General features: G+C 45.1%; 1 protein-coding gene across 1 annotated transcript in view; it reads right to left on the bottom strand.

Moving 5' to 3' along the window:
- Itga9 (integrin subunit alpha 9) overlaps positions 1-26,565 on the bottom strand; it is a 313,338-nt gene that overhangs the window by 6,044 nt on the left and 280,729 nt on the right. Inside the window, exon 27 of the mRNA XM_048794712.1 lies at positions 13,261-13,380. Within this exon, the coding sequence (XP_048650669.1) occupies positions 13,261-13,380 (120 nt within the window). The remainder of the gene's footprint in view (positions 1-13,260; positions 13,381-26,565) is intronic.

The following is a 26,565-nucleotide window of genomic DNA, read 5'->3' on the forward strand; positions in this document are numbered from 1 at the left end:
CCATTTTTTTTTTTTTTTGGTATCAGGGATCGATCCCAGAGGTGCTTAACCACTGAGACTCACCCTCAGCCCTTTTTATATTTTATTTAGAGACAGGGTCTTGCTGAGTTGCTTAGGGCTTTCCTAAGTTGCTGAGGCTGGCTTTGAACTCATGATCCTCCTACCACAGCCTCCTGAGCTGCTGGGATTACAGACATGTGCCACCACGTCCGGCAGGTTCCACTGCTTAAAGGTCCAAATACTTCTTAACATTGTCATACTGGGGACCAGGCTTACAACATATGAACTCTTGGGGAACACACTCATAGCATATATCCAAACCACAATAGTTACCCTGATAGCCACAAGTTCCCCCAAAGTAGAGAAGCAAGGTAGAGATTAGGAATTGCCTGGCTGTACCACCTCCCTATCATTCAGAAGGGGTGTCACTGGCCTAGCTGAACATGAGAACTGTCAAGAGGCTGCCAGGTACTTCCCACATTGCCAAAGGAACCCCGAGCATTTTCTTTAAGTGGAGTTGCCAAGGCAGCACAATTTGAATGACTCGGGGGAGCAGGGACAGAAGCCTTCTTAAAACACCTAGCCAGAGTCCCATGTCTTAAGCTTTAATAATGAGGTCATTTCTGTAAAGAGACACTGAATTCCTGATGTCTCCAGCCCTAGAGGTTCCTTCCCAGCATAAGAGCACATTCATCAGAACCCTACCTTCTGATGTCCCCACTCATACACTTTTCTCTCCTTAAACCTCAACCACCTTCTCTCTTCTGCAGGGGATGAGGAAAGGGGGCTTGACATAAATATTCTGGATCATTAGCAAAAGTTACCGGGTAAAGAACCAGAAATAAAGAGCAAGACTCAATGGGTAGATGAAAAGGTCTCCCTAAGAAGCGACTGCTGGAACTATTTTAAAAAAAAATTTTTTTTTTGTAGTTGTCGATGGACAGCATGCCTTTATTTTTATGTGGTGCTGAGGATCAAACCCAGTGCCCCACATGTGCCAGGCAAGCACCCTGCCACTGAGTTACAGCCCAAGTCCTTGAACTATTCTTTAGAGATGGCGATGTGTCTAATTGGGCACAATTATATGAGAGGAATATACTCATGAAACTTAGGCTTATACCTCTGGCTGCTGATAGTGTAAAGTCTCAATAATCCCAGCTGACTCAGTTTTAATTGTAGAGAAATAACATATCCCTACAGTGGCATCAATCAAGCCAAATGGCCACAGGCTGCTCCCATGTTAGCTTCTGCATTTGTCTTAGGATTCCTTGATGGTAGTACTTAGATCATGCTGTCATTGGTACTAGTGATAAGTTGCAAAAATGCCCACAATCCTTCATTCTCTGGCATCCCTGCCCTTGACCATATATCTGCAGCTATTTCCAAGGGGCTCCTGACTTGGGCCCAACCTTGATTCTTCACCAAGGCTTGCTTTGATAGTTGGATGTGAGGGAGGTGTTGCTGTATCTGAAGCACCAAGGGTTCTCGCATACTTCCAGTTACTTTCTCAGAACCTTGACCTGCCTCCCTGCAAACAGAGGGGTCCAGCTGTTGAAAGATGAGCCCCCAGCAGAGGCCCTCCCAGACCAATCAGCCTCTGTTTGCAAGCACACGTGGGAGTTCAGCAAAGACTGAAGAGCTGCCCGGTTGAGCTGGGTCCAGATTGCCAACCATGGAACCATGAGCTACCTAGATGGATGCTGCTTTCAGGCCACTGGACTTTAGGGTGGCTGGTTATGCAGCAGAAGTTAGCTGATACAGAATTCAGTGATTTGTTGTTTGACTCACTGAACGAATTGGAGGATTCTAGAAGTAGAGGGCATCAATGTGCCTTGTCCTGCAGAACCAGAATTGTTCATCTTTAGGAAGGAAAAAAAATGGCTTACTTCTAGCCATGCTAGTGTAAGGATCTGCTATGGAGTATGTGAACCACCAAGTGAGGATTTAGAGCACTTACTTAGTCTAACTAGTGCTTTCACGTGGCTCTCATGTCTCATGCTTTTCTTTCCTTCCTTCTTCCTTTCTTTTATTTTTTTCTTTTTCAGTGTTGGGGATTGAACCAGGACCTCATGCATGCTAGGCTTATGTTCATGTTTTTATGGATGTCATTTTTGTTTCCAACACAGTGAAGGCTCTGTCATCTCTCATACGCATACAGAAGCAAGCTCTCTTCTCTTAGTGGAATGACGTTGGCATTAGGCCTGAACGCCCCAGCTGTCAGTGCTCTCAGAAAAAAGCTTTGTATGGAGGATGTGGGGGGAAATATATACTCATACATTGTTGGGGGGGGGGGAGACTGCAAATGAGTACAACCACTCTGGAAAGCAGTATGGAGACTCCTCATATGGAATGGAACCACCATATGATCCAGCTATCCCACTCCTTGGTATATATCCAAAAGAACTAAAATCAGCAAACTATGGGGATATAGCCACATTGGTGTTTATAGCAGTGCAATTCATGATAGCCAAGTTGTGAAACCAGCTTAGGTGCCTGTCGACAGATGAATGGATCAAGGAAAGAAATATCGCCATGTACACAATGGAGTTTTACTCAACCATGAGGAAGAATGAAATTAAATCACTCGCTAGTAAATGAATGGAATCGGAGAATATCACGCTAAGTGAAATAAGCCTGACTCAGAACGTTGAGGGTCGAATGTTTTCTTTCTTCTTCAGAAGACAGAGAGAAAGGAATTAACAAAAAAGAGAGGGAATCTCATCTCATGAAAACAGAAGGTCAGTAGAGTAGATGGGAAAGGGGAGGAACAGTGGAATGAAATTAACCAAACTATGTTATGTGTGTGAACATTTCATAATGAATTTCACTTTTATGTATAACCATAATGCACCAACACACACACACACACACACACACACACACACACACACACACCAGAAACATCCTTGCAAGCTTCATATTTCACTCTAGCACTGAAGGGTCTCAAAAGAGTCCTGTTCCCAAACAACCTCCATGTGACCTCTTGGATGAAAGATTGTTGTTGCTGCTGATGTACATCTGTCTTTGAAACCCAAAGATCATTTCTCAAAATAGGGTGCACTCTTGTGAGTAGAGAGTGCAACTTGGCAGTATAGTCTGAGCCCCGTGTAGGCTGGGTGGGGTGCCACTCACCTTACGAATGTATACATTTGTTACAACTATTTCCCAACAGATGGCAGTAGAGTGTCTTATTCTAACAAATCAGTATATGTACTGATTTTTTTTTTTTTTTTTTTTTGACAGATGGAAATAAAGAGTCTTGAAGAAAAGGTTGCTCTTGACTAGCTGGCCCAAAGGTGCCATTTGGTCTAGTGGTGGCCTGTCAAACTAACATTGTTTCTTATGTGATAAAACCAATTCTATTTCAGGAAAGGAGCATGTTACTCTTGTGCTTTGGTTTAGAGACTGGTTCTGGCTTTGGTATGGAGCCCATTGACAGAGAGCATTCGTTCCCCAAACATGGTCATCGCAGGCTTACCTGGTACCATGAAGGCCAAATTACAAGGGATGTAGGAAAGAGATGTGGCAAAGGAGCGCAGAGTCCTGATTACTATACAAGCTCCAACTAATCCTCTCTGCCCCATACGAGAGGTCATTTTCTTGAGTCCCAGCATCTTTGTTTCTGCCCCCAGAGGTCAAGGGCATCCTCAGACCTCTTCCATCCCCGAAACAGGATGACAGCTCTTTCTGTTGGCCCCCCGCCAAAATTCAGAGTTTCTGATTGTAGACCATATAACTATATACTCTGGACTCACACAAAGGTTGGACAAGAACCTGGCTCAGCGGCTGGGGAGGCTGAGACAGGAGGACTGCGAGTCCAAAGTCAGCTTCAGCCACGGCAAAGCACTAAGCAACTCAGTTGAGATCCTGACTCTAAATAAAATACAAAATAGGGCTGGGGATGTGGCTCAGTGGTCCAGTGCCCCTGAGTCTTAATCCTGGTAGCCACCCCTCCTCAAAAAAAGTTGGACAAGGTGTAGAATTCTTGACCAGTATGGATTTTTCTCAAAGATTTTTAGAAAATTGAAATCTCAGTTTTCTAAGAAAACAAGTACAACATAGTTTAATGATATTTTAAGTGATTATGAGGCTTTTAAATTCATAAAACATATGCAGTTATAGTCATTAACTTTTATAGGCTTTTGAATTATAGTGTTTTAATCTCAACTTTACCAAATGAGGAAAGTAGATAAGCTTTGAAAGAGCTGAAGCTCTTGATCAGATATAAGTGTCAGAGTCCTATGTAAGTCTAAGACTCTTAGGTAACAGTGACCTATGATTTCATCAGGAATGGGGAAAATATCAATCCTTTTGTAAAAATGTCAGAATGAACAACTTGTGAGAACAAGCCTCCTAAAGTAATGTGCAAGAACCGGAGAGACCTCTAAGTCCCCTGTAGGTGTAATATTGTGTTCAACTGGTCTCAGTAAGCACAAATCAACAAATCAAGAACAGATCTGCCCAGCTAACATTTTCTAATAAAATGTCAATTAAGAATGGGGCAGTGGAAAACTAAACTTAGCAAGCTTTTGTCATCCCTTGAGATAAATGATAAAGATAAATGACTTCAGCCAGGTTTGGTGGCACATGCCTGTAATCCTGGAGACTTGGGAGGGAGGCCGAGGTAAGAAAACCACAAGTTCAAGATCAGCCTCAGCGACCTAGCAATTTAGTGAGACCCTGTCTCAAAATAAAAAATAAAAAGGACTGGGGATATAGCTCAGTGATAATGCTCCCGTGAGTTCAATTCTCAGTACTAAAAAGAAACAAACAAACAACAACAACAACAAAAAAAAAACTCTGAATTTAATCATCTAACAAGTACTTCTACCTAAGAGAGACTTGTTTTATATCATAGCTCTTAATCTACTGCCAGAAGAGGCTCACAAGACCCTTTGACCTGCTATAGCGTCTCATAGCTACTGCACAGCCATCCCCACCTATTACAGTAGTCGGTACATCCCAAAGTCAAGCATTTGAGAAAGGACATCAGTTCACCTGTCAGGCATGTGTGACTAGAAATGTCACCTCCTTCCTTTCCTTTAGCCATCTTCACATCATAAAAGTTGACAAACTGGCTTAGGAACTTATAGACAGTTCCTAAGGATCATAATCAAGAGAGTTCTCTGATAAGCTCTGAGAGCTGGAATATTGAAAGAAGACAAAAATTAGATATTTATGAATAGGGAAAAAACTGTTGCTAATAGGTAGGGAATCAGGAACACCTTTATCTTCCACAAAATCATCCACCTGCTTTATTGAGGCCCGACTGATAGTTTTTAAAAGTGTAAAATGTGTTGGGCTGGGGATGTGGCCAAGTGGTAGCATGCTCACCTGGCATGCGTACGGCCCGGGTTTGATCCTTAGCACCACATACAAATAAAGATGTTATGTCCGCCGAAAACTAAAAAATAAGTGTTAAAATTCTCTCTCTCCCTCTCTCTTAAAAAAAAGTGTAAAATGTGATATTTTGCTACACGCATACATTAGGAAATAATGAGTCCAATCAAGATAATTAATATACCCATCACCTCACATGGTAATCCTTTTTTGTGTGTTTGGTGAGAATATTTCAGATCTGCTCTCATAGCCAATTTCCAGTACCCATATATGAGTTATCATCTTTTATATTAAAGTATATTATAAAGCAGAAAGAATTGTACATTTCTTAACAATGATGTTAAATCAAGACTTGAAGTACATTTCCCTCTCCCAGGCCTCTCTCAGCACACACACCGGCTTCTGTTAGTATTCATGGGTATTTGGGAGAAAACTTGGAGAAGTGCTGGGCAAATCTGCCCTTGCTGCCAACTGAGCCTACACCAAGGCTGCCAGGAAATGATTAATAATGAGGCTAAGTTGTACCCACAGCAATCCCACACTTGCCTCCAATCCAATGGAGTCAATGTTTTCCTGAACTTTTTTTGGAATCTTTTGGGGCTTGTTCTGCTGCTTGAGGGGCAAGAGGCTCTTTTTATGACTATTCTGTTTGTAACAGAAGAAACAGAAACCCTGATGAGAAGCCTCAAGCCAAGCTTTGCTCGGCTAGAGGCCCAGGGAGCAGCGTGCTTTCTGGTTTTGTGTCTGTGCTGATCCTAATGGGGGCCTGCAGCCCAGAGAGCAGCTTCCTGAAACGTCCTGACTTACACAATTTTCTGATACAATATTGTATTCAAAAGCCTTCCAGAAAACTCCTTGAGAAACAGCAGATTCCCCCTGAATAGCCCCTAAGGGTGGCTGCTGCATGAGGCAGGGGACCTAGGAGATGTGGCCTGATGGGATTCTGGGGGTTCTGGCCTTGGAGCATGAGCCTCTTCCTTCCCAGCCCCCTCTGGATGAACAACTGCAGGACATCTGGTGTCTTGGGGGACACCCCTCCTCCGCTTCCTGGGCAGCCGTTTCAGTGACCTTGGCTTAGTCCTTCTTTGGACTAAGGCCTCCTGTTTACCAGTCTCTTCAGTTACTCGACTATTTACACAGCATGTCTCTGTCTAGAGATGTTGACAATGCGACATCAGAGCAATATTTACTTCCAAACATAAACAAGCTCCCGCTGAAGGCCTTTGGCACATGGTTTTAATTGAGGCAGTGTTAGGGCATATATGCACGTGAACACGCGTGTGTGTGTGTGTGTGTTTGTGTGTGTGGTTTCTCTCTGGGGAAAAAAGCTAGGATGGCTTTTCACAGGCTGGTCTGGAGGTAAGGTGATAACCTTGGTGACCCATGCAGGGGTCACCAAGCCTTGCACATTCTCTGGGCCATTCCACAGAGGCAGCTCACTAAGGTTTTTTTTTTTTTTTTTTTTTTGAGGTCAGAAGTAATGCTGTCAAATACAGACCATGAACCCAAAGAAAGCCCTTTACACAGCAGGCACTTGGAAGGGCCCCAGTGGATAGAGAGCTGGAGGCAGCCTCGTGTGAGCATCGTGAACATGTTCTACAGCCTGCCTGTTCGCCACTTAAGAAGCAGGCCCAGGCCTGTGGGGAAAATAGCCACAGAACTGGCAGAGCAATGGCAATTGGCTCTGTTGCAAGCCATCTTGGTTTGCAAAAGGATGACGCAGGAGAGAGGGAAAGAGATGGAGGGTCCTTGGCTAAAAGCAATAGAGGAGGATTTCTGTTTCATTGAGGGAGGACAAACTGCACACAAACAGGGACAGGAGGAAGAGTGGATGGAGGGACAGAGAGGGGCAGAAAGGGGAAAGGGGTCCCCCAGCATCTCTTTGCTGTATTGCCATAGAGCCCAGAGGCTGGCTGGTGTAATGAGTTGAAAGCATTTCTTAATGGTGCAGGTTACAAAGTTCTCCTGCTACCTTTGAGCCATTAAACTTTCTCCTCATAAACAGGCCTTTATGAAAGAGGCACAGGGCCCAGGCATCTTCGAACCCAGTCAGGAGCTGGAGGAAAGGAGAGGGGATTCATCTGGATTTCTCTCCCTCAAAAGAGTTTCATATTTCAAAGTTTTCTTCCTGCATGGTGGTTTGGCAGGCTACTGTAATCTTTGCACATAAAATTTAAATTATGGCTCCCAGTGTCTGCTAACATCTAGGCTTTTGGAAGGCTGATTAGGATCCATTTCAGTATTTGAAGAAGGGTCTGGTTAGCTTGGGGGCCCAGTGTGGATTTTGTGTGAAAGCCAGGGATAGTGGACGCCAAGCATAAGAGAGTGCCTGAGAGGCCAGCAAGGGGCTTTCTGGAAGGTCCTGGGGGAGCTGCAGAGGCAAGGGGGGAGGCCGGGCTAGCCTGGAGTTCAGCTCTGAAGAAGGCATTTGCTGACCGTCACTACCAGGGGTTTCTGTTGTAGATAAACATGTGTACCCGCAGGACGGGCCAGGAACTGGTGTCCCAGGCCAATTCCTGTTTACCTCTCAGGTCTCTGGTCAGTCACCATCTCTAGTCATTAAACTGCCTCTCAGAGGTTTTCAAGATTGTATGAAGCTCTGCTATTCATCTCTGTCCCCTTGCCCAGGGCCTGCCACCTGGTAGGGGGCCAAGGACTGCCTGCTGAATGAAGGCACCAGCCATCTTGTGAGCATCAGGTGTGCAGCCCTGCAGGCCCGTGCATACTCTGAGCGCAGAAGCATGGCTGGCTGCTTTGCTCAAGATTCACTTTTTTCATGCCACACTTTTGGAACAACCACTTGTGGCTTGCCCATGAGGTCAAGGCAGTGGCAAGCAACCACAGGTAGCAATGTTATGAGCTACTCTGAAAGGAAATTCAAGAGGTGTGCCCTATGAAGGAAGGAGGACTTGAACACTGGCCACCCGTCTTCACATCCCCTCAGTGAAGCCTTCCCAGGTCGGCTGTGGCAGTTGGCTTCCCTTTGAAAGGAAGGGAGGGAATTTGATACACAATAAGGTAATAAGCCAGAACCACTGAGACCACCCATGTGAGTCAAATACTGGGCTGGACTTGAGCCCCATTAGTGGGCAAATTTCAGGGCACTGCTCTGTCTATGTGGGGTTGGATCTCTACTCGCTGCACATGAGACATTATTCTTAAACAGAGAAATAGGTGTTGAGGAGAGGTCTGTAGCTAAAGCTTTAGGAATATACAGGTCTTTAAAATAATACTGCATTTCATTTTCCCTTGTCGACCTCTTCTAAAGTTGTTAGATAGCTGGGAACATCAGTGCACACCTGTAATCCCAGTGGCTTGGGAGGCTGAGGCAGGAGGACTGTGAGTTCAAAGCCAGCCTCCAACAAAAAGAGGCACTAAGCAACTCAGGGAGACCCTGTTTCTAAATAAAATACAAAATAGGGCTTGGATAGGGCTCAGTGGTCGAGTGCCCCTGAGTTCAATCCCTGGTACCAATCAATCAATAATTTGTTATATATTTAGCCCTTTAAGAAAATTTTTTTTCTAAACATCCCCCTCTGTCCAGCCCCTTACCACCTTTAGCTGTCCCTGAACAGGCTGCCCACTCTGACAGGAATGCTGTTCCAGGACTCACTCTTTTCCTACCTTGTCCCCAAAGGAGTTCAACTATGATCTTTGCCTTTGACACTGTAGAAGACAGGTGACATCTCATCTACTTAAAAACAGAATAAAACTGGTAGTTAAGTGAATCTTCCTTTATAATAATGACTTCTAAAAGAGGAAGATGTTGTCCCTATTGCTGGACATGATGTATGTAGCAGATAAAAGATGAGCACAAAAGCCTTTGTTACTCCTCCCATTGAGAAGCGGGCCACTGTCCCTTCCCTTGACTGGGCTGGCATGTGACTGCTTTGGCCAAGAGAGTATGGCAGAATGACGCTGAGCCTGTTCCAGGCTGGCCTGTGGAGAATGGGCAGCTTTGACCGGGCTCTGTTGGAAGGTCAGCCACCATATACTTTGCTGGGAGGACCACCTGGAAGGGCCCTGAGTTGACATGGACAGGAAGAAAGGGCCTGGTGGTGCCCAGCCTTCCACTTACCCTACCAAGCTACTAGGAACATGAGGGAAGCTGTATTGGACTTTAAAACCATCTCAGCCACAGGGAAATGCACTAAGAGACCCTACTCATTGCCATGTGGAGAAGACTCCCAGTCAAACCCTTCCTGAATCCCTGGCCCATGAACTTGTGAGACATGACATTATAGTTGTCTTAAGCCACTGGATTTGGGGGGCAGCTTGTTATGCAGCATTACTAACTGGATGATATAAATGCAGTGGCCCCACCACTGACCATGCTGTCCTGCTGGATTGAGCACCTTTGGAGGTTCTGCTTTGTTTCCGTCTTTCCAGAGAGACCCCTGCTATCCTGCACTCTTCTCTGACTCTAGCCTGAGCTGTCTGGGTTTGTGAGAGATAGGCAACCCAAGCTGGGTGACCCAGGCAGATTCTGTCAACTCCTACCTCTAGCCACAGTTGGCAGAGGTGGACAGTGACTTAACCAGGACCAGAGAGATCCTCTCTCCTGGATATGTGGACCCAGGAATCAGAAACGGCTGACCCTTTTGTGTCTCCGATTAGGAGTTGCTGAGATGTAAATGAGGAGGGCTGGAGGTAATCATTTTCTAGTGTGTGTAGGGAAATGAATGCCGAGAGAGCCAGTGTGCTCTGGGGGAAGCATGATACAGTGTGCAGAGTAGAGGGGAGGAGCTGGCAGAGAGAAGCAAGCAAGGGATGCTGGCAGCTGGCTATGGGTTTGGATGTACACATTTCCTTGGGATCTGTAGGGCTGCCCCTGTACCCTTAGAATCCTCTTTCTTTCTCTTGCTTGAGCAGTTGAAAGGGTCTCAGTTTTTTTTTTTTTTTTGCAACTGGAAAAAATGGCCTCTGTGATGTCTGAGGTAAGTAAGAATGCTCAGCCCTGGAAACAGAAGAGAAGGCTGCCCAGGCCAGTGAGGTGACAGCAGTGTCCTTCTGTTGGCCTTCCCTCTACAGAGCAGGGGTGGTGGTGACTGGGTGCAAGTCAAGCCCTGGTGTCCTGCAGCTGCCGCACAATAGGAAAGCACAACAATACACTTATCCTCTTCCCAAAGGCCTTCCAGTCCTACCTCTGTCCTCTACGATGGCTGTCCACTGTCTGAACTAGAAACACAGACAGCTGCTACCTCTCAAGTTCAAATAGTCACCAGACCTAGGACCACAAGGCCCCAGCTCTCATCCACTGCACTGTTCCAAAATGCTCCCTCGTTGTCGAGATAGGGACTTGCAGCACCTCCTCTATTTCCAGAGCAGTCACTACGCAGCACTTGCCACTCTCTCCACTGTGTTCACTAGTCTACCTGGAGAGGGTTCAAGGGCGGGGCAGGGGCATAGTCACCAGTGCACCCCCAATGCCTTGTCCAGTGTTTGGGTCAGAGCCAGAGTTCAAAGAGCATGGACTGAAATGAAACACTGCTCTCTGATGACTTGCAGAGCTATTTGACCCATGCGGCCTCATGCGACAGCTTCCTCAAAGCTTTCCTTCCACCCTTGAGCTATGGCAAGGTCTTGTTAGGGTTAAGGCACATAGGGTGACCTCCGATTGCAGTGACCCTGCTCTTTCTCCAAGACTGCCTCAGTAGGTGACATCTGGCTTCTCAGATCCTCCCTTTTTGGATTTCACTTAGCTGAGGGAACTCAGGGTTCTGGTCACACTATGACAGAGATCTCCTGCAATTACCCTTTCTTAAGCAAATGTGACAAGAGCAAAGCAAAGCAGATGGCAGGTGGGACCAGGCAGGATAGCACCCACAGGAGATGGGACACCCCTGAGTGAAAGGGGCATGCACTCCACAAAAAAGAAGTGGGACATGGCCATGATGTTCCCTGCTCTGCATCCCTGTCTGGTCCCCTACACTCAGCCATGGAGAAGAAAAGCACTTCCTCTCATTTCAAGAACCCATAGAAAGACAGAAGGAAGTCTCCTTCTCTGTCTCTGTCTCTCTCTCACCGTCCAGCTGGAAGCCTGTCTCTGTGGATTCCAAACACTGAGCAGGCTTTGTTCTCTACCGCAGACCAGAGGCCCTCCCGGAGGGAAGGAGTTGGAGTTGAGAAAAGGGAGAATTCAGAATCCATGTGGCAATGCAGATTAAATAAACAACCAATTAGTGGATTAAAACAAAAAGGTAATAATATTCACTGTTGGCAAGTAGGCAGGAAAATGGATGCTTCAGACACTCGGCTCGTGGGAGGGAGTCTGTATAACCTTTCCAGAGGGCAATTGGCAACATAAGATAAAAGGCACAGTCATTCCATTTCTAGGGTTTCGTTCTAAGGATATAACAAAGTATTTGTGCAAATATTTGGCTCCAGAGTTATTCACTTTTGAAGGAAGTGTGCAACCAGGAGCAACCTAAATTCCAGCCCCAAGGGACCAGATGAATAAACAGCAGACTCTCTGTAGCTTTAAGATGTGGCTGGAAGTGGGCTCTTCACGGTATGGAAAGACAGTCACAGTATTATCTTCAGGGGATAATAGCTTGCAAAATAGCACACAGGGTGCCTAAAAAGCATAGGAAATGCATTTTCAAATAATATGCTTAAAATTTCTTCCACACCAAGACACCTTTTCAGGTGCAGTAACCTTAAGTTTAAAGCAATGGTCTGATTGCTAATCTGAGATAAGTACAGTACATGCATTATTTTTTCCCTGTATTTCTAGACATTTTGGTTACGCTTCTGAAATATATTTATTACGCCGGGAAAATCTAACTAACACATTATTCAGAACTAAGTTGATCCTATGAGAACCCCTGGTTCATGTCCGTATATGCAGAGGAAAAGGTCAAGAGAGACAATGCTACACTCATTGTGGTTATTTCTGGGATGTGGACATGTAGGAATTTTATATTTTTTCCCTTAATGATATGTTATTATGTTTGATCAGTACATATTATCATCTTGTAATCCCAAAGAAATTAATATTTTGAATTTAATGTATTCATCTATAATAATCTAGGATAACCTGCATCTGAGACCTAGACACTGGAGAAGCATGGGGGGCTTTGGTGTCACGAACTCCCAGTGATGGTCCCTGGTGCTGTTTTGGATCTGGGGACACAGTGGAAATAAGGACAGACAGGCCCCACTCACCTGGCCCATCACTGCCCAGTGGAGGGGACAGACCTTCATCAGATGACAACTCTGATACCATTGTTGATAAAGATGGAGACTCTGACATAAAAAGACTCCAGATCTCAGAGAGTGAAGCAAAGAAATCACCCTAGGCTTAGGGGTGAGGATACCCCTTTCAACTTGAGAGAATGATGCTTGACATGAATGATGAGTAGGTGTGCCCTGGTGATAGGGACAGGGCGATTCTATACCCTGGCTCGACTCCAAATGGACCACTACAGGGTTGGGGGAACAGAGCTCTAGATCTGTGGCCATCTCAGTTACTGAGTCTTCTGGGCAGAAATCTTTCTCATATTCCATGGGGGAGGAGGAGGTGGGAAGAAAAAATAAATAGCTCTGTAGTTTCCTTTTTTATTCTTTCTTCAAGCAAATGGTAAACCACCCTTCTCCCAGCTGGTACCTCCCAAGGTTGTTCTGGAGTTGGGTTCCCAACATCCCACATCAGGACTGGTGTAACTCTCTTAGAAAAAAGAGGAGAAGAAACTGAGACCTTTGTTCTCTAAAGTGGTCCAAATCCTCAGTTGCGCATGGCCTCAAGAGCAGCAACACTCCATTCCCTGCCTGAAGAGGACACTGACATCCCCTGTACCTTGTACCACAAAGGGAGTTCCTATAGGAAACCTCTTCCAAGGCGCACCCACCCTGGAGAGGCAGGAGAGCTGGGTGTCTACCGATGGCAACTCCATGGAGACCTGTGATCTCCAGACTCACCTTCCAGAGCAGCACAGCCAGCAGCAGGAAGATGAGGATCCCCACCAGCAAACTTATGGCAATGATCCACCCCACGACGTAGCCACGGGGCTCCAGATTGTGCAAGGCTTCAAAGACCACCTAGGAGGCAAAGCAAAAATAAAAACATAAAAACAAGTCCCAGGTCTTGAAGGCACTGTAATGACAACCACCTTGATTTAAGTATCATGGAGTGAATACAAGTGTACTGAAAAACTTAAAAACACATGCTACTTTTTTTTTTTTTGGTATTGGGGATTGAACTCAGGGGCACTCGACCACTGAGCCACATCCCCAGCCCTATTTGTTGCATTTCATTTAGAGACAGGGTCTCTAAATTTTGCTGAGGCTGGCTTTGAACTCATGATCCTCCTGCCTCAGCTTCCCGAGCTGCTGGGATTACAGGCGTGCACTACCGCACCAACTACACACTACATTCTCAATTGAGAACAGACAACAACGGTCTACCTTGCATTTTGGTTTTGAAACAAAGAATGTAGGGTGCACTCCATGCAAGATAATATTTCTTTTGGGGTGTGCAGCTCAATGTGTAGTTTAGTGGAATTATCTGACTCATGCCATTTTACCCAATAGATTTTGGACCCTTCCAGGGTCTGAAGACATTCTGTCTTGCATCTCATGTTTGTGCCTAACAAACGGAAGGAACTCACTCAGGAAGCCGTGCTGTCTGTGGTTTCTAGTGTGAGCCATATACCAGTGGAGCACATGTCTCAATGAGGCAAGTATTTCCAACTTTTATGGAAATTCAGTGGCTCACATCAACTCATGAGAGCCAAGTGTGTGTCTCTTCCCTATTCCATATTGGGAATATTTACGCCATGGAAATTGGCAAACCAATCAGGGTTTCCCTACCCTCCTGCCAGAGAACCAATTGCTAAGCATACATCAACTCACCTCTGACAGCATCCTTCAGCTTGTTTTAGCTCCACTGGCCACAGAGGAGTGTGGTTTGCAGGATTCAAAGCATCTATTGTGCCCTCTGCTGCTAAATAATCCTTTCTAGCTTTAACACAGGGTCTCGTTCAAGCTCCTTACTGCTGAGGAGATGAAAAATCCTAGGCCTGGGCAGTCATCTCTCTTGGCTCCGAACTGGCTGGCCTGCCCGCAGGCCTCTGCCCAAGGAGTGGCTGTCCTTGGAGCTCCCATCCCTTCCTTGGTAAGGTCTATCTCAGCCTTGCTTGATCCTCAAGGCCAACTGACCTTCTGCCTCTGCCAGGAAGCTCCACTGCTCTCAGGAGACTGGTGGTCCAGTCCCACGCTCAAGTTCAAGCAGTGATATTGCCCTGCTACTGCTGCCCAGGACTGCTCATTTTACCTTTTTAGGGTTTGGCTTCCACTCTTTCTAGCATTTGCCAAATGTTCCTCTATGCCAGGCTCTGTGCTTCTCTTGTGATCTCTTGTCTAATTCACACGATCACCCCATGATGGGTTTTTTTTTTTTTTTTGTACCAGGGATTGAACTCAGGGGCACTTGACCACTGAGCCACATCCCCAGCCCTATTTGTATTTTACTTAGAGATAGGGTCTCACTGAGTTGCTTAGCGCCTTGCTTTTGCTCAGGCTGGTTTTGAACTCATAATCCTCTGGTCTCACTCTCCTGAGCTGCTGGGATTACAGGCATGTGCCACCACGCCTGGCCCTCCATGAGGTCTTCAACATCTATTTTATAGAGAGGGACATGGACATCGGGGGGACATGGCTGTAGGCTATGTAGCTTAAGTACAGAGTCAGAATTTGAACCCAGGTTTTGCCAACATAAAACCCTTAAATCTGAAATTGTAACCAACACCACAGAGTACCTGGCTGATGGTGGCCCTTTTTGTCAATTAAATGGATTATTTATTGGTTCTTCCCTGGTGGCAAGGCAAGAAAATACAGACATCTCCATCTCTCTCTTTGCTTCCCTTCCTACAGCTGGGGTAGCAGGGAGTTTGTATGTGCTGAGGATTAGTGGGGGCAGTCATCCATAAGATAGATAGGCTGGCAGTTTCACCTGTGGATCCTGAATCCAGAATATTATCTTAAGGAAAATGAGGCAGAGCATAAACCACACCTTGCTTCATGGAGAAAAATGAGAGAAAACTGCCTATAAAACACAGCAGGCCCTTCTGAGAACAGACATGGGGACTCTATAGAACTTACTAGCTGGGTGATCTTGGGTGAAGTACTTAATCTCCCTGAGCCTCAGTTCTCTCAACTGTGCAACAGGAACACAATAGCACCTCCCCAGTGGATTAAAAGGAATGATGTGTACAGGCCCCAGCAGCACTTGGCACAGAGACCATGTTGACGAGTGAGATGTGCTCCTGTTAGCATCATTATCATTGCTTTTGAGGTTATGCATGCCTTGTTATATTTAATTCTTAAAAATTATTGAAGTCTACCTAGAGAAAAACCTACAATTTACTGTGGGGTTCGGATAAGCAATTCCTGTCTTTAAAGGTTCATGTCGTGGGGTTCTTGCTGTGGATCAAATCGCCCCTCCCACACTCAGGATCCCTCATCCTGTCTTTTCCAGATGAGTCTGGAAGCACTACAACCAAGAGAGAAGATGTGGAGGGAGGAGGGCCCGCCTGGACCCTGTCCTGGTGTGACGGAGGGCAACTGGGACACTACTCTGTTTCTTTTCTTGTGAAACGGGGGTCTGGAGGGGAAAATACCATAGTTCTACTAGAGTGCCTGGAGCCTGGTGGTGAACATAAGCCTGATAAGCCTTCCCATCGACAGTGCAGAGCTGGGCCAGGCTGCTGTTTGGACGGGGGAGGGGTGAATTGTAAAGCACGGCCACCATGTTAACCCAGATGGCTCAGGGACACTGAAATCCCCGCCCTGGCAAGCCCGTGTTGGAGGTCTGGCTTTGTGGATACAGAGACAGAGTAGCTGCTACAGTTTAGTCTGGCCAATTCCACCAGCATGCCCTGTCACTTCCCTGGAATGCGCCTCATCTTTTTGATTATTTTTCAGTGATGTCCCCGGTCCTCTTGGACGTGTGCTGTATGCTTTGGCAAAGCCCAGACTCTCACATCACGACTCTGGCGAGCTCGTCTGCGGGTGATGATCTGAGTGTCTTGCAGTTCTAAGAAGTCACATCTTACATTGAAACCAAACCAAACCAACAAAACATAGAAGGGTCAGCAGCAGGGACCCCCCCCCAGGTCCTGACTCCACCACTCGGGAGAAGTGATCCTGGCCAAGACTCTGGGCCTCTCCTCCGCTCTCCATCCTCTGGTTTCCACCCCTAGTTACTACCCCAGTTCAGGCCTGGTCCTTAGCTCACCAGCGCTATCTTAGGAGCCTTGGAGAGCCCTACCTGCCATGAGAATTGTCTTTCTAAAGCACAGGTCTCACCAGCTCACTTCTCTTGGCTCACACTATTGATGGCTTCCCTTTTTACTGAGCATCTAATTCAGGACACAAGGCCCTATGACCTGGTCTTCTTCCTTCCTTGACGGTCACTCCCAGGACATGAATTCATATTCCAGCCATCTTCCTGTGAGGCCAGTGGTCCCCTGCCTCTCTGCAGGCTGCTTTTGCCATCTGGAATGTCCTTCCATCCTGGTCCCTTTGACAGGCTCCATTATAGCTCATCTTTAAAATGTTCATACCTTTCTTTGTTTGGTACCAGGGATTAAACCCAGACCTGCTTACCCACTGAGCCACATCCCCAGCCCCCCCCCTTTTTTTTTTTTTTAAATAAAGGCTCTCACTAAGTTGCTGAGGCTGGCTTTGAACTTGTGATCTCTCTGCCTCAGCCTTCCGAGCCTCTGGGATTATAGGTGGGCATCAGCAAGCCTGGCAATGTTCATATTTTTTGATTCACTAATTCTGTACTTGAAAACATGCCCCAAGGCAAGAAATATGAACTACAGGAATATAAAACTGCAGAAAAATTTTAATGCTCACTCCAGAATTATCCATACTGATGCAGAATCAGAAATATTAAAAAATAATAGGGCAATAGATGAGTAAATTTATGATCAATCAAAATGGAATATCATAGAATGAATAGAAATGATGACAAAAAAACTGGCAAAGCACATTTTTAACAAGTTAAAAACATGACAAATATACAGTGAATGCATGCTAATGATTTATATAATTCATTATGGAGGCAGTAAAATGGTGAAACTAGGTCAAAGAGGGATCTGAAAAAAAATGTATAGTCATAGAAAAAAAGAGAGTTCTGAAATCAGATACAAAACTGTTCAATACCCTACAGGGTGATAAACTATAATCTATGGTATTATGTTTTTGGTCGGACAGAAATTACTTTTATTTTTACTGGCAAGAGTCATTTATAACCTCTTAGTATTCTACAGATTAATGTGTAACATCACAGAATCTGAGCCCTAGAGAACTGGGCAAGCTTGCTAGACCAGTGCTTCTCAAAGTTTACTGTTTACGAATAGCATGAGGTAGCTTGTTAAAATGTAGATTCTGGGATGGGCACGGTGGTGCAAACATGTAATCCCAGTAGCTTGGGAGGCTGAGGCAGGAGGATTCCAAGTTCAAAGCCAGCTTCAGCAACTTTAGTGAGGCCCTGTGCAACTCAGAGAGACCCTGTCTCAAAATAAAATATAAAAAAGGGCTAGGGATGTGGCTCAGTAGTTAAGTGCCCCTGGGTTCAATCCCTGGTACCAAAAAGAAAAAAAAAAAAAAGGTAGTTCTGAGTTGGATGAGGCTTGAGAGTCTACATTTCAGAGAAGTTGCCCATGATATGGATACTATTGGCCCATGGTCCATGCTTTGAGCAGAAAGGGGACAAGAGAATGCTCCAGTATGTCCATGTAATCATTGTTTTGCTTGATTTCCAAATTTTAGTTACTTCTGAAACCATGGAAATAAAGTGGGAAAAATGATTAGTGTTGTGACAATTAGAAATACAATTTAATATATAAAAAGAGTTTTAAGAAAATGGAATGACAAGACTGTGGAACCAACCTAGATGCCCTTCAATAGACGAATGGATAAAAAAAAATGTGGCATTTATACACAATGGAGTATTACTCTGCATTAAAAAATGACAAAATCATAGAATTTGCAGGGAAATGGATGGCATTAGAGCAGATTATGCTAAGTGAAGCTAGCCAATCCCTAAAAAACAAATGCCAAATGTCTTCTTTGATGTAAGGAGAGTAACTAAGAACAGAGTAGGGACGAAGAGCAGGAGAAGAAGATTAACATTAAACAGGGATGAGAGGTGGGAGGGAAAGGGAGAGAGAAGGGAAATTGCATGGAAATGGAAGGAGACCCTCAGGGTTATACAAAATTACATACAAGAGGAAGTGAGGGGAAAGGGGAAAATAATACAAGGGGGAGAAATGACCTCTGAACAAGTATAGAAAGAATGTTCTAGGTGGACCAGGGAAGGCCAGACTCTTGAACTAAAGTCAGGTGGTGTCTTGGGGATGTATTCTCAAGAAGCACAACCTGTGTGGTTTAGTAGGAAGGTGCTCCTGGTGAGATCCAAAAAGACATGGGGGCAGGATAGGAAAAGGAAGAGAGAAGCAAGAGNGGGAAAAGAGAGGGAGGAGAAAGAAGAGAAAGAGAAAAGAGGGAGGGGAGGGGAGGGGGGATAGTAGAGGATAGGAAAGGCAGCAGAACACAACAGACACTAGTATGGCAATATGTAAATCAATGGATGTGTAACTGATGTGATTCTGCAATCTGTATATGGGGTAAAAATGGGAGTCCATAACCCACTTGAATCAAAGTGTGAAATATGATATATCAAGAACTATGTAATGTTTTGAACAACCAACAATAAAAAATTAAAAAAAAAGAAAATGGAATGAAATTTAAAAACTAAACAGGCATGTTTTGAGATTATAGGTAGTTTTTCTCATAATTTGTATTATTTAACATTTTTTTGAACTCAGAATTTTAAAGTCAAGGCAAAAAAATTTTTCCTTTGAGAGACTCTTCTCTAAGGCAGTGATGACCTTTCTGTCTGTGGGTTCTAGGCAACTGTGCATTCTTTCAAGAAGAGGACTGCATATATTCTTGTCTTCTGGACCAATATAGTGATTCATAAATGTACAGATTAATAAATGCAACATCCTTTCTATTGTAACATCAGATGAAGTATGACTATGACCCAGTCTGCAACCAAAGAGATGACAAGATCTGAAGGTAGAGTATCTGGGTGTGATTTTTTTTCTCTCTCAAAATCTATTTGTTTTTTCTTTTGAGGATGGGGTTTGACCATCCATCTTCTGTCCATCCATCCTCTGTCCATCCATCCCTCTATCAGTCCATCCATTAGCCCATTCACCCTGTTCATCTAAGTATTTGTTTGTCCATCCGTCCATCCATCCATCCATCCATCCAACAAATGTGTGTGTGGCGCCTATGTGCCAGATACTGTGGAAATTCACCAATGAATAAAACAGGCAGTCTTCAGCCTCATACAACTTCCAGCTCCCAGAGAATACTGGCTAATCAGACAAATAAATGCAAAATTACAATTGTGGAAAGTACAAACAGGGAGAGGATCGTGGTTATGAAAGACTCTGAGATGGGCATGCAGGTCAGAAGAGTTCCTGGAGGAACTGCTTGAGAGATGGCTAAAGGAGAGCTTAAGTTAACCAGTCGAAGAGAGAAGGGAAGCTCATCCTAAGGGAGGGACCACCATGTGCAGAACCCCTTCGACAGGAGCGAGCTTGGTAAGGGTGAGATGCTGCTCTCAGCCAGCAAACAGAATAGACAAGAAGCCACAGGACGAGATTCAGAAGAACTGGAAGTGGCTTTCAGAATTCTGTTTGAATGGGAGCTGTGGCTCAGTGGCAGAATGCTTGCCAAGCATACACGAGATCCTGGGTTCAATTCCCAGGACTGCTGAAATGAAAAAAAAAAAAAAAAAGATGTCTATTTGGGCATGGTGGCACATGCCCATAGTCTGAGTTACTTAGGAAGCTGATCCCTTGAGCCTACGAGCTCCAGGTCAGCTTGGCAACACTATAAGACCCTGTCAACAACAACAACAACAACAGAATTATATGCTTTATCTTAAGCAGGATGGAAAGACAATGGAGGGTCTCCAATGGCCAAGCAAGGGCATGGCATGATTTCCATTTTGCAAAGCTCACTGCAGCTGCAGAAAGAATCCAAGCTAGAAGGAAGAGGCGGGTATGGGGGTCCAAGGAACAAGCAGCCCAGTGAGAGGGTTGCAGGGAAGTGGTTTCCCCACGGTAGGTTTCTGCTTCCAATAAGAAAGGAGGTAGTATGAAAGGAGATGAAGAGCTGAGCACTGGAGTGGGGTGTCTGCCAGCACTGGGGAAGCAGCTGGGAGCATGGTAGGAGGCTGAGAGATGGGAAAGGCAGAATTTTGAGTAGCGAAGACATGGATAATGACATGGTCATGGACTGTAGCTGAGGGCTTATGGACTGGACACAAACAAAATGAGCAGCCTGAGGCTGTCTCAATGGAGTCTTAGAGGAGCCAGGCACTGGGCATCCTGCCAGCCACTGTAAAGTTTAATGCACCTGGGATTGGCAAGCTGCTGTCAGGGAATGACCACAACCCAACTTGTAGCCTGAGGCAGCTGGTGAACCTCAACCCCAGCAGCACTTGGTTCACTCCTGTGTTTCTGGGAACTTTTATGTTCTGATCACTGCAAATACATTTCATGCAATAGCTAGAAATACCCAGGTCTCCATAAGGCCTGAGAACATGAGCAACATGAGGGTACAGCTGGACAGAGGGTTTCCAGTGATGGAGAAGACACCATGGGCAGCATTGTCAGAGGGGATATTCAAGCCCAGTGCCAGGCCTGCCAAAGGTCAATTACAATGGCAAGATGCTCTCAGTGGGTGAACATCACATGCTTGTTTCAACAGAAATCGGGAAATCTGATAATTTTTTTTTTTTAAGTAGAAAGAGAAGAATATCTGGGACAAAAAAAAAAAATTGACATTTTCACCTGCTTCTGATTACCTCCAGTAGCCAATGGAGGTATCAGGGAGGGAGGAGGGAGAAAGGGCTGTGGGGGTTGTAAGAAATGTCAGCAGAACAGGTCTTCCATCACTCTCCAAACACAGCTCAGAATGCATGCCAGCTGAGAGGCAGAGAGAGATTAATGGAGATGATATGAGTGAACTGTGCCTCTGACAAGGTGGACCCTGTAAGTCTCTGCCATGATAAGCGGAGACATGCCCTGTGCCTGCCAGGTCTGGGTTTTAGAAATCTCTTGTTTGGTTCGAATTTGCCAAGGAGTGAACTGGGAAGGTGCTAATTCCTTTGTTACGAACCACGTGGAGTCATTTGTGGAATCCATTACTATGTGCCAAGCTCTTTGCTGAGAAGTTTTACATTTATGACCCCTGATGATACTCATGACCACTCTCTAAAGGAAAAAGGAAAGATGGGGGCTCCCTGACTTCACACGATGAAGGGTCTCCCAGGAGGGGTGATTCTTCTCTTGACTGTGTATCTGGAACAGGCCACAAAAGAAAGAGTTCCATAGTCAACTGGCCACTATGTCTGAATGTGACATGCTTCTGAAGCCACCAGAGCCAAGGAACACAGTTACGTATCACCCTACGATTCCTGCTGCCTGCTCAGGAAGGGGCTCCCATTGCATGGCACACTGAGCAGCAGGAGCAGGGATTCAAGACAACTCGGGGCTCATATGTGGGCAGTTTGGGTGACCAATCCTGGCTCTTCCAATGACAAGCTGTGAGATTATAGGCAGGGCCCTTCACGTCCCAGAGCCTCAGTTTCCTCAACAGAAAATGGAAGTAATCGGAGCTATTAGAAAGTGACAGGAGAGAATCACATCAGAGAAATGAGCAGAGACCAGCATATATAAAGCAACAATAGGGACACAGCATAGAGCATCCAAGGCCTGAGCACAGAATAGTTCCATATGTAGCACGTGCTCTGCTCAGAGCCTCCTGGGTCCTCTGGGTGGGGTCAGAATGCCCAACCCCAGCTTTCACAGGCTTTCCCTTCTAGTGGCATTCTGCCCCAGACAGAGAGTCAGTCAAGTGCCCCGGAGTTCACCACCTCAGGGACAGTCCCTTGGTAATGACCAATGAATACAGAAATATGAAAGCCCAGGTCCCACACTTCAAGGCAGGATGAACTCCAAAGGGCTATTTGTGCTTCTTAGTCCCCTCTAGGATCCAGCAGAGGCTAGAATGTCCCCTCAAATCTCGCTCTTGCTTCTCTCTTCCTTTTCCTATCCTGCCCCCATGTCTTTTTGGATCTCACCAGGAGCACCTTCCTACTAAACCACACAGGTTGTGCTTCTTGAGAATACATCCCCAAGACACCACCTGACTTTAGTTCAAGAGTCTGGCCTTCCCTGGTCCACCTAGAACATTCCTTCTATACTTGTTCAGAGGTCATTTCTCCCAAGAAATTGACTGGACCTCTTCAGCACAGGTGCTCTAAGCACATTGGCATATTGTGCTGCAAGGGTGTGTGTGTTTGTATGTGTGTGCGTCCATGCACATGTGTGCATATCTATGTATTATGCAATGTGTGTGGGTCTGTGCATCTGTGTGTGTGCATGGGTCCATGTCTGTGTATGTGCCTGAGAGTCCCTGTGTGTGCTTGTCTGGGTGTTCATGCATGTGCATGTCTGTGTGTCCACGATTGTGTGTGTCTGTGCATGTGCTTGTGAACCAAATGGTTTTAGAGAACAAGCTGTTGGAACATGCTGTTCTGGCCACTGAGTGCTTGACTGGGCAGGTTTCTTTAGACGTGAGAGCAGGAATGTGGTACTGAGGCTAATGCTGGGATCGAATGCAGACTTAGAAGGGAAGCCCAAGCTAGGAGGAGAGCCACTTGCAGCCTGGAGGAGCTGGCTGGGCTCCACACACACCTTAGGAGTTTGAACAGAGAGACTTTAACACAAATCTGTTTCCTTTCCACATTGGATACTTTTGCCTCTGTCTAGCTCCTTTATCCAGAATGGCTCAGTGCCTTCCTAGGTGACCGAGTGGCTGCAGTGAAGAGGGGAAAGGACCAATACGCTGGAAGCCCAGAGTTCTACTTTATCCTTGTCTCAGCCACTGTGAGACCTTGGGCAGATCATTTCTTCTCCCCAGGTGTCAGAGACTCTGTGATTCACTAGAGGAAGGGGCTTAGTGGTTCTCGCCAGGGAAGGCACAGTGGACTCTCTTAAAATTATGCCTTTTCTCTCTCTGTGCAGAGCAAGGGCAACTGATGGTGGTGTGATGCGTGAAGGAAGCAAATAACTCTCTAGACATATGGTCCCCATGACATTAAAACTTATGAATTTTTTATTTCTGGAATTTTCTATGTGATATTTTCCGACTGTGATTGACCACAGGTAACTGAAACCGTGAAAAGTGAAAAATTGTGGGTAAGAAGGGACTCCTGCACCTTTCTGAGATGAATTCCTACTCTTCATGAGGACCAACTTTCTGGGGCATAATCAGATGTTTCCCTTGTTCTTACTCTTTATGATATTTGTGAACTCCAATCAGTACTCAGACAGAGGGCAAAGGCCCCCAAATGTTTGCTCCATTAAACGAGACCTGAGGAGGCGTTGTTCATTTAAGCACATTGCTTCTTAAAAGAGAACAAAGCAAAGAGCTTGCACCCTCCCCAACTACCTTAGGACAAAGATTTTTGTGTTCTCTCCTTAATATTACAACTTGGAAGCTGCCATCAAAAAAGAAAAAAAAAAAAAAGGTCGAAATGATTGAACAAAGACTTTCACTCAGGCCTGATCCTGAACTTCACTAAAGCAAACAGAACGGAAACCAAAAAAAGCTCCCAGCATGTCAGAAGAGACAACTGTCACTTTTCAGCCTGGTATGCAAACCCATTCTGGTGTTGGAGAATCCTCCACTATGTAAGACACAGGGAAACATAGGGTCCTTCCTCCCCACTACAAAGTCCAATAGTGCTGGTGACCTGGTCCCCCAGGACAGAGGCCTAATTTTAGTCAGCAAGAGGCTCTAGCCTGACTCTGGAGCAAGAGGTCCAGAGAAGCCAGGATACCTGAGTCCAATGTCTAGGGTTCTGAATTCTTCTTGGGGCTGGACCCAGTCTGTGATCCTGACCTCCCACATTTCTTGACCCCTCTTTGTGTCCCCCGTCTGGTTCTCTGGCAATTCTGAGGGCTCCCAGGTATCCTTCTAACCTATTCTGATTCTGCTCAAGCAAGACAGAGGGGATCTCTCCTCTTGTACCTAAGATCTCATATGGTTCTACTCCCGTGGCCACAATCACTTAGTTATCTGTGGACTTACATGTTTATCATACCATCTGCTACTGGGAAAATACAAAGAAAATAGCAAGAATTCATGTCAGTTTCTAATACAGACTGAAAAGGGAATTTGAGATAGTGTCTTACACTACTTATTAGAACAAAAATTCTATAGTACAAGACTACAAGAGTTTGCATTGGTGGAATTCCTGGCCGCAGCTGTTGGTCGCTCTTCTTAAAAATATAGGGTACTTCCTGAGTCTCAGTAGCCAATTCAGGAGTTAGAGAAGTCCCCTCCCCAAATCTTTTGATGCCTTTTTAATGACTGTATGATTAGAGCTAAACATTTTTGAAACCCATCCTTATTTTCATTCTGTAGGACAGCTGTCTCCTTCTCTAGGACCCCCAGTGGGTGCCTGAAACTGTGGATAGGATTGAACCCTATATATACTATTTCTTTCCTATATATACCTATGAAAAAGTTTAATTTATAAATTAGGCTCAGTAAAATGAAAACAATAAAATAGAATTATAACAATATAGTATAACAAAAAATATTTAAAACTTATGAATTATTTTTTTCTGGAATTTTCTATGTGATATTTTCAGATTGTGATTGACCACAGGTAACTGAAACTGTGGAAAGTAAAAAATTGTGAATAAGAAGGGACTCCTGCACCTTTCTGAGATGAATTCCTATTCTTCACGAGGACCAACTTGCTGGGGCATAATCAGCTATGTTTCCCGTGTTCTTAATCTTTATGATATTTATGAACCCCAACCAGTACCTTTTTCCCTTTTCCCTCAGACCTGTAACTCATTCCCTGTCATTTGGATCTTCAATGTCCCCTGAGAAACTCATGTTAGGTAAATACAGGAATGTTCAAGGTGAAATGATTTGATTATGAGAGGTGTAACCTCATCAGTGGATTAATCCACTTGATGGATTAATCATTTGAATGAACTAGTGGGTAGTAACTGTAGGCAGGTGGGGTGTGGCTGGAGGGAGGTCACTGGGGATGCGGCCTGGACTACATCTGTCCATGGCCCCTTTCTCATCCCCATCCCTCCCTCCTTTCTCTGCTTCCTGGCTGCCATGGGCTGAGCAACTTCCCTCCACCATGCCCTTCTGCCATGACATTCTGCCTCACCGAGTTCTAGAGCAATGGAGTGGACCCACCATGGACTGAACCTCTGAAGCCATAAGCCCCAAATAATCTTTTCTTCCTCTAAGTTGTTCTTGTCAGGTATTCTGGTCACAGTGACAAAATGCTGGCTACAAAATTCCCTGAAAAGTCAAGTCAGGTTGGGTTGAATATGACATTCAATGAATTATTGGCACCTAACCACCAGTAGTCACAAAGGTCTCATCTGGAATTCTCAGGTTTGGGTCTATATGAACCAGATGAACTTGCTGTGGTTGGGCCTGGACACGTGCTAACATGCTACCTGGGAAGTACCCTGGATATATATATATTTATAAATAAAGCAAACGTCTAAAAATATGACATGTTTCTAGTTAGTTACCCAAAGGTAAAGCACTACATGTACCATGGTATTTTTTATTTAAAAAAAAAAATAAAGGACCCAAGAATTACAGGAAAATTATTTGGTTTTCCCATCAGTTAAATTTACCACCATGTATACTTTTTTGTAATTAAAAAAATCGGATTGTTTTCCTCTTCTCACCCACACCCTGCTCGATACCATACACAAATACATTTCCTGTTCATTCCAAGGCCTTAACAATTTGGTGCCTAATCTGCAATCTTGTGAAGCTTTGTCTGATTTGAATCTGGTCGCTAGCCTCTGTGGAAATTCCCCTTCGGATGGTTGGCTGGCTGGCTGACAGAGAGCCAGGCATTCAGAAGAGTCACGCAGGGAAGAACGTGCTTGTTCTAAAAATGAAAGCCTTACTACTTAGAAATGATTTCTTTTTTTTTTTCCTGCTAGGAAAGTTGAGAACAGATTGCAGAACTTCACCTTAGCTCGCAGACTGAAAAGGCATTTATGCAAAGGAGGGAGAAGGGGGCATTATGGGATTCCTGGGTGTATTCATTGTTTCTCGGGAGCACAGAGG

The sequence above is a fragment of the Marmota marmota genome, unplaced genomic scaffold (assembly GCF_001458135.2).
Source record: "Marmota marmota marmota unplaced genomic scaffold, marMar, whole genome shotgun sequence".
Taxonomy (NCBI): domain Eukaryota; kingdom Metazoa; phylum Chordata; class Mammalia; order Rodentia; family Sciuridae; genus Marmota; species Marmota marmota.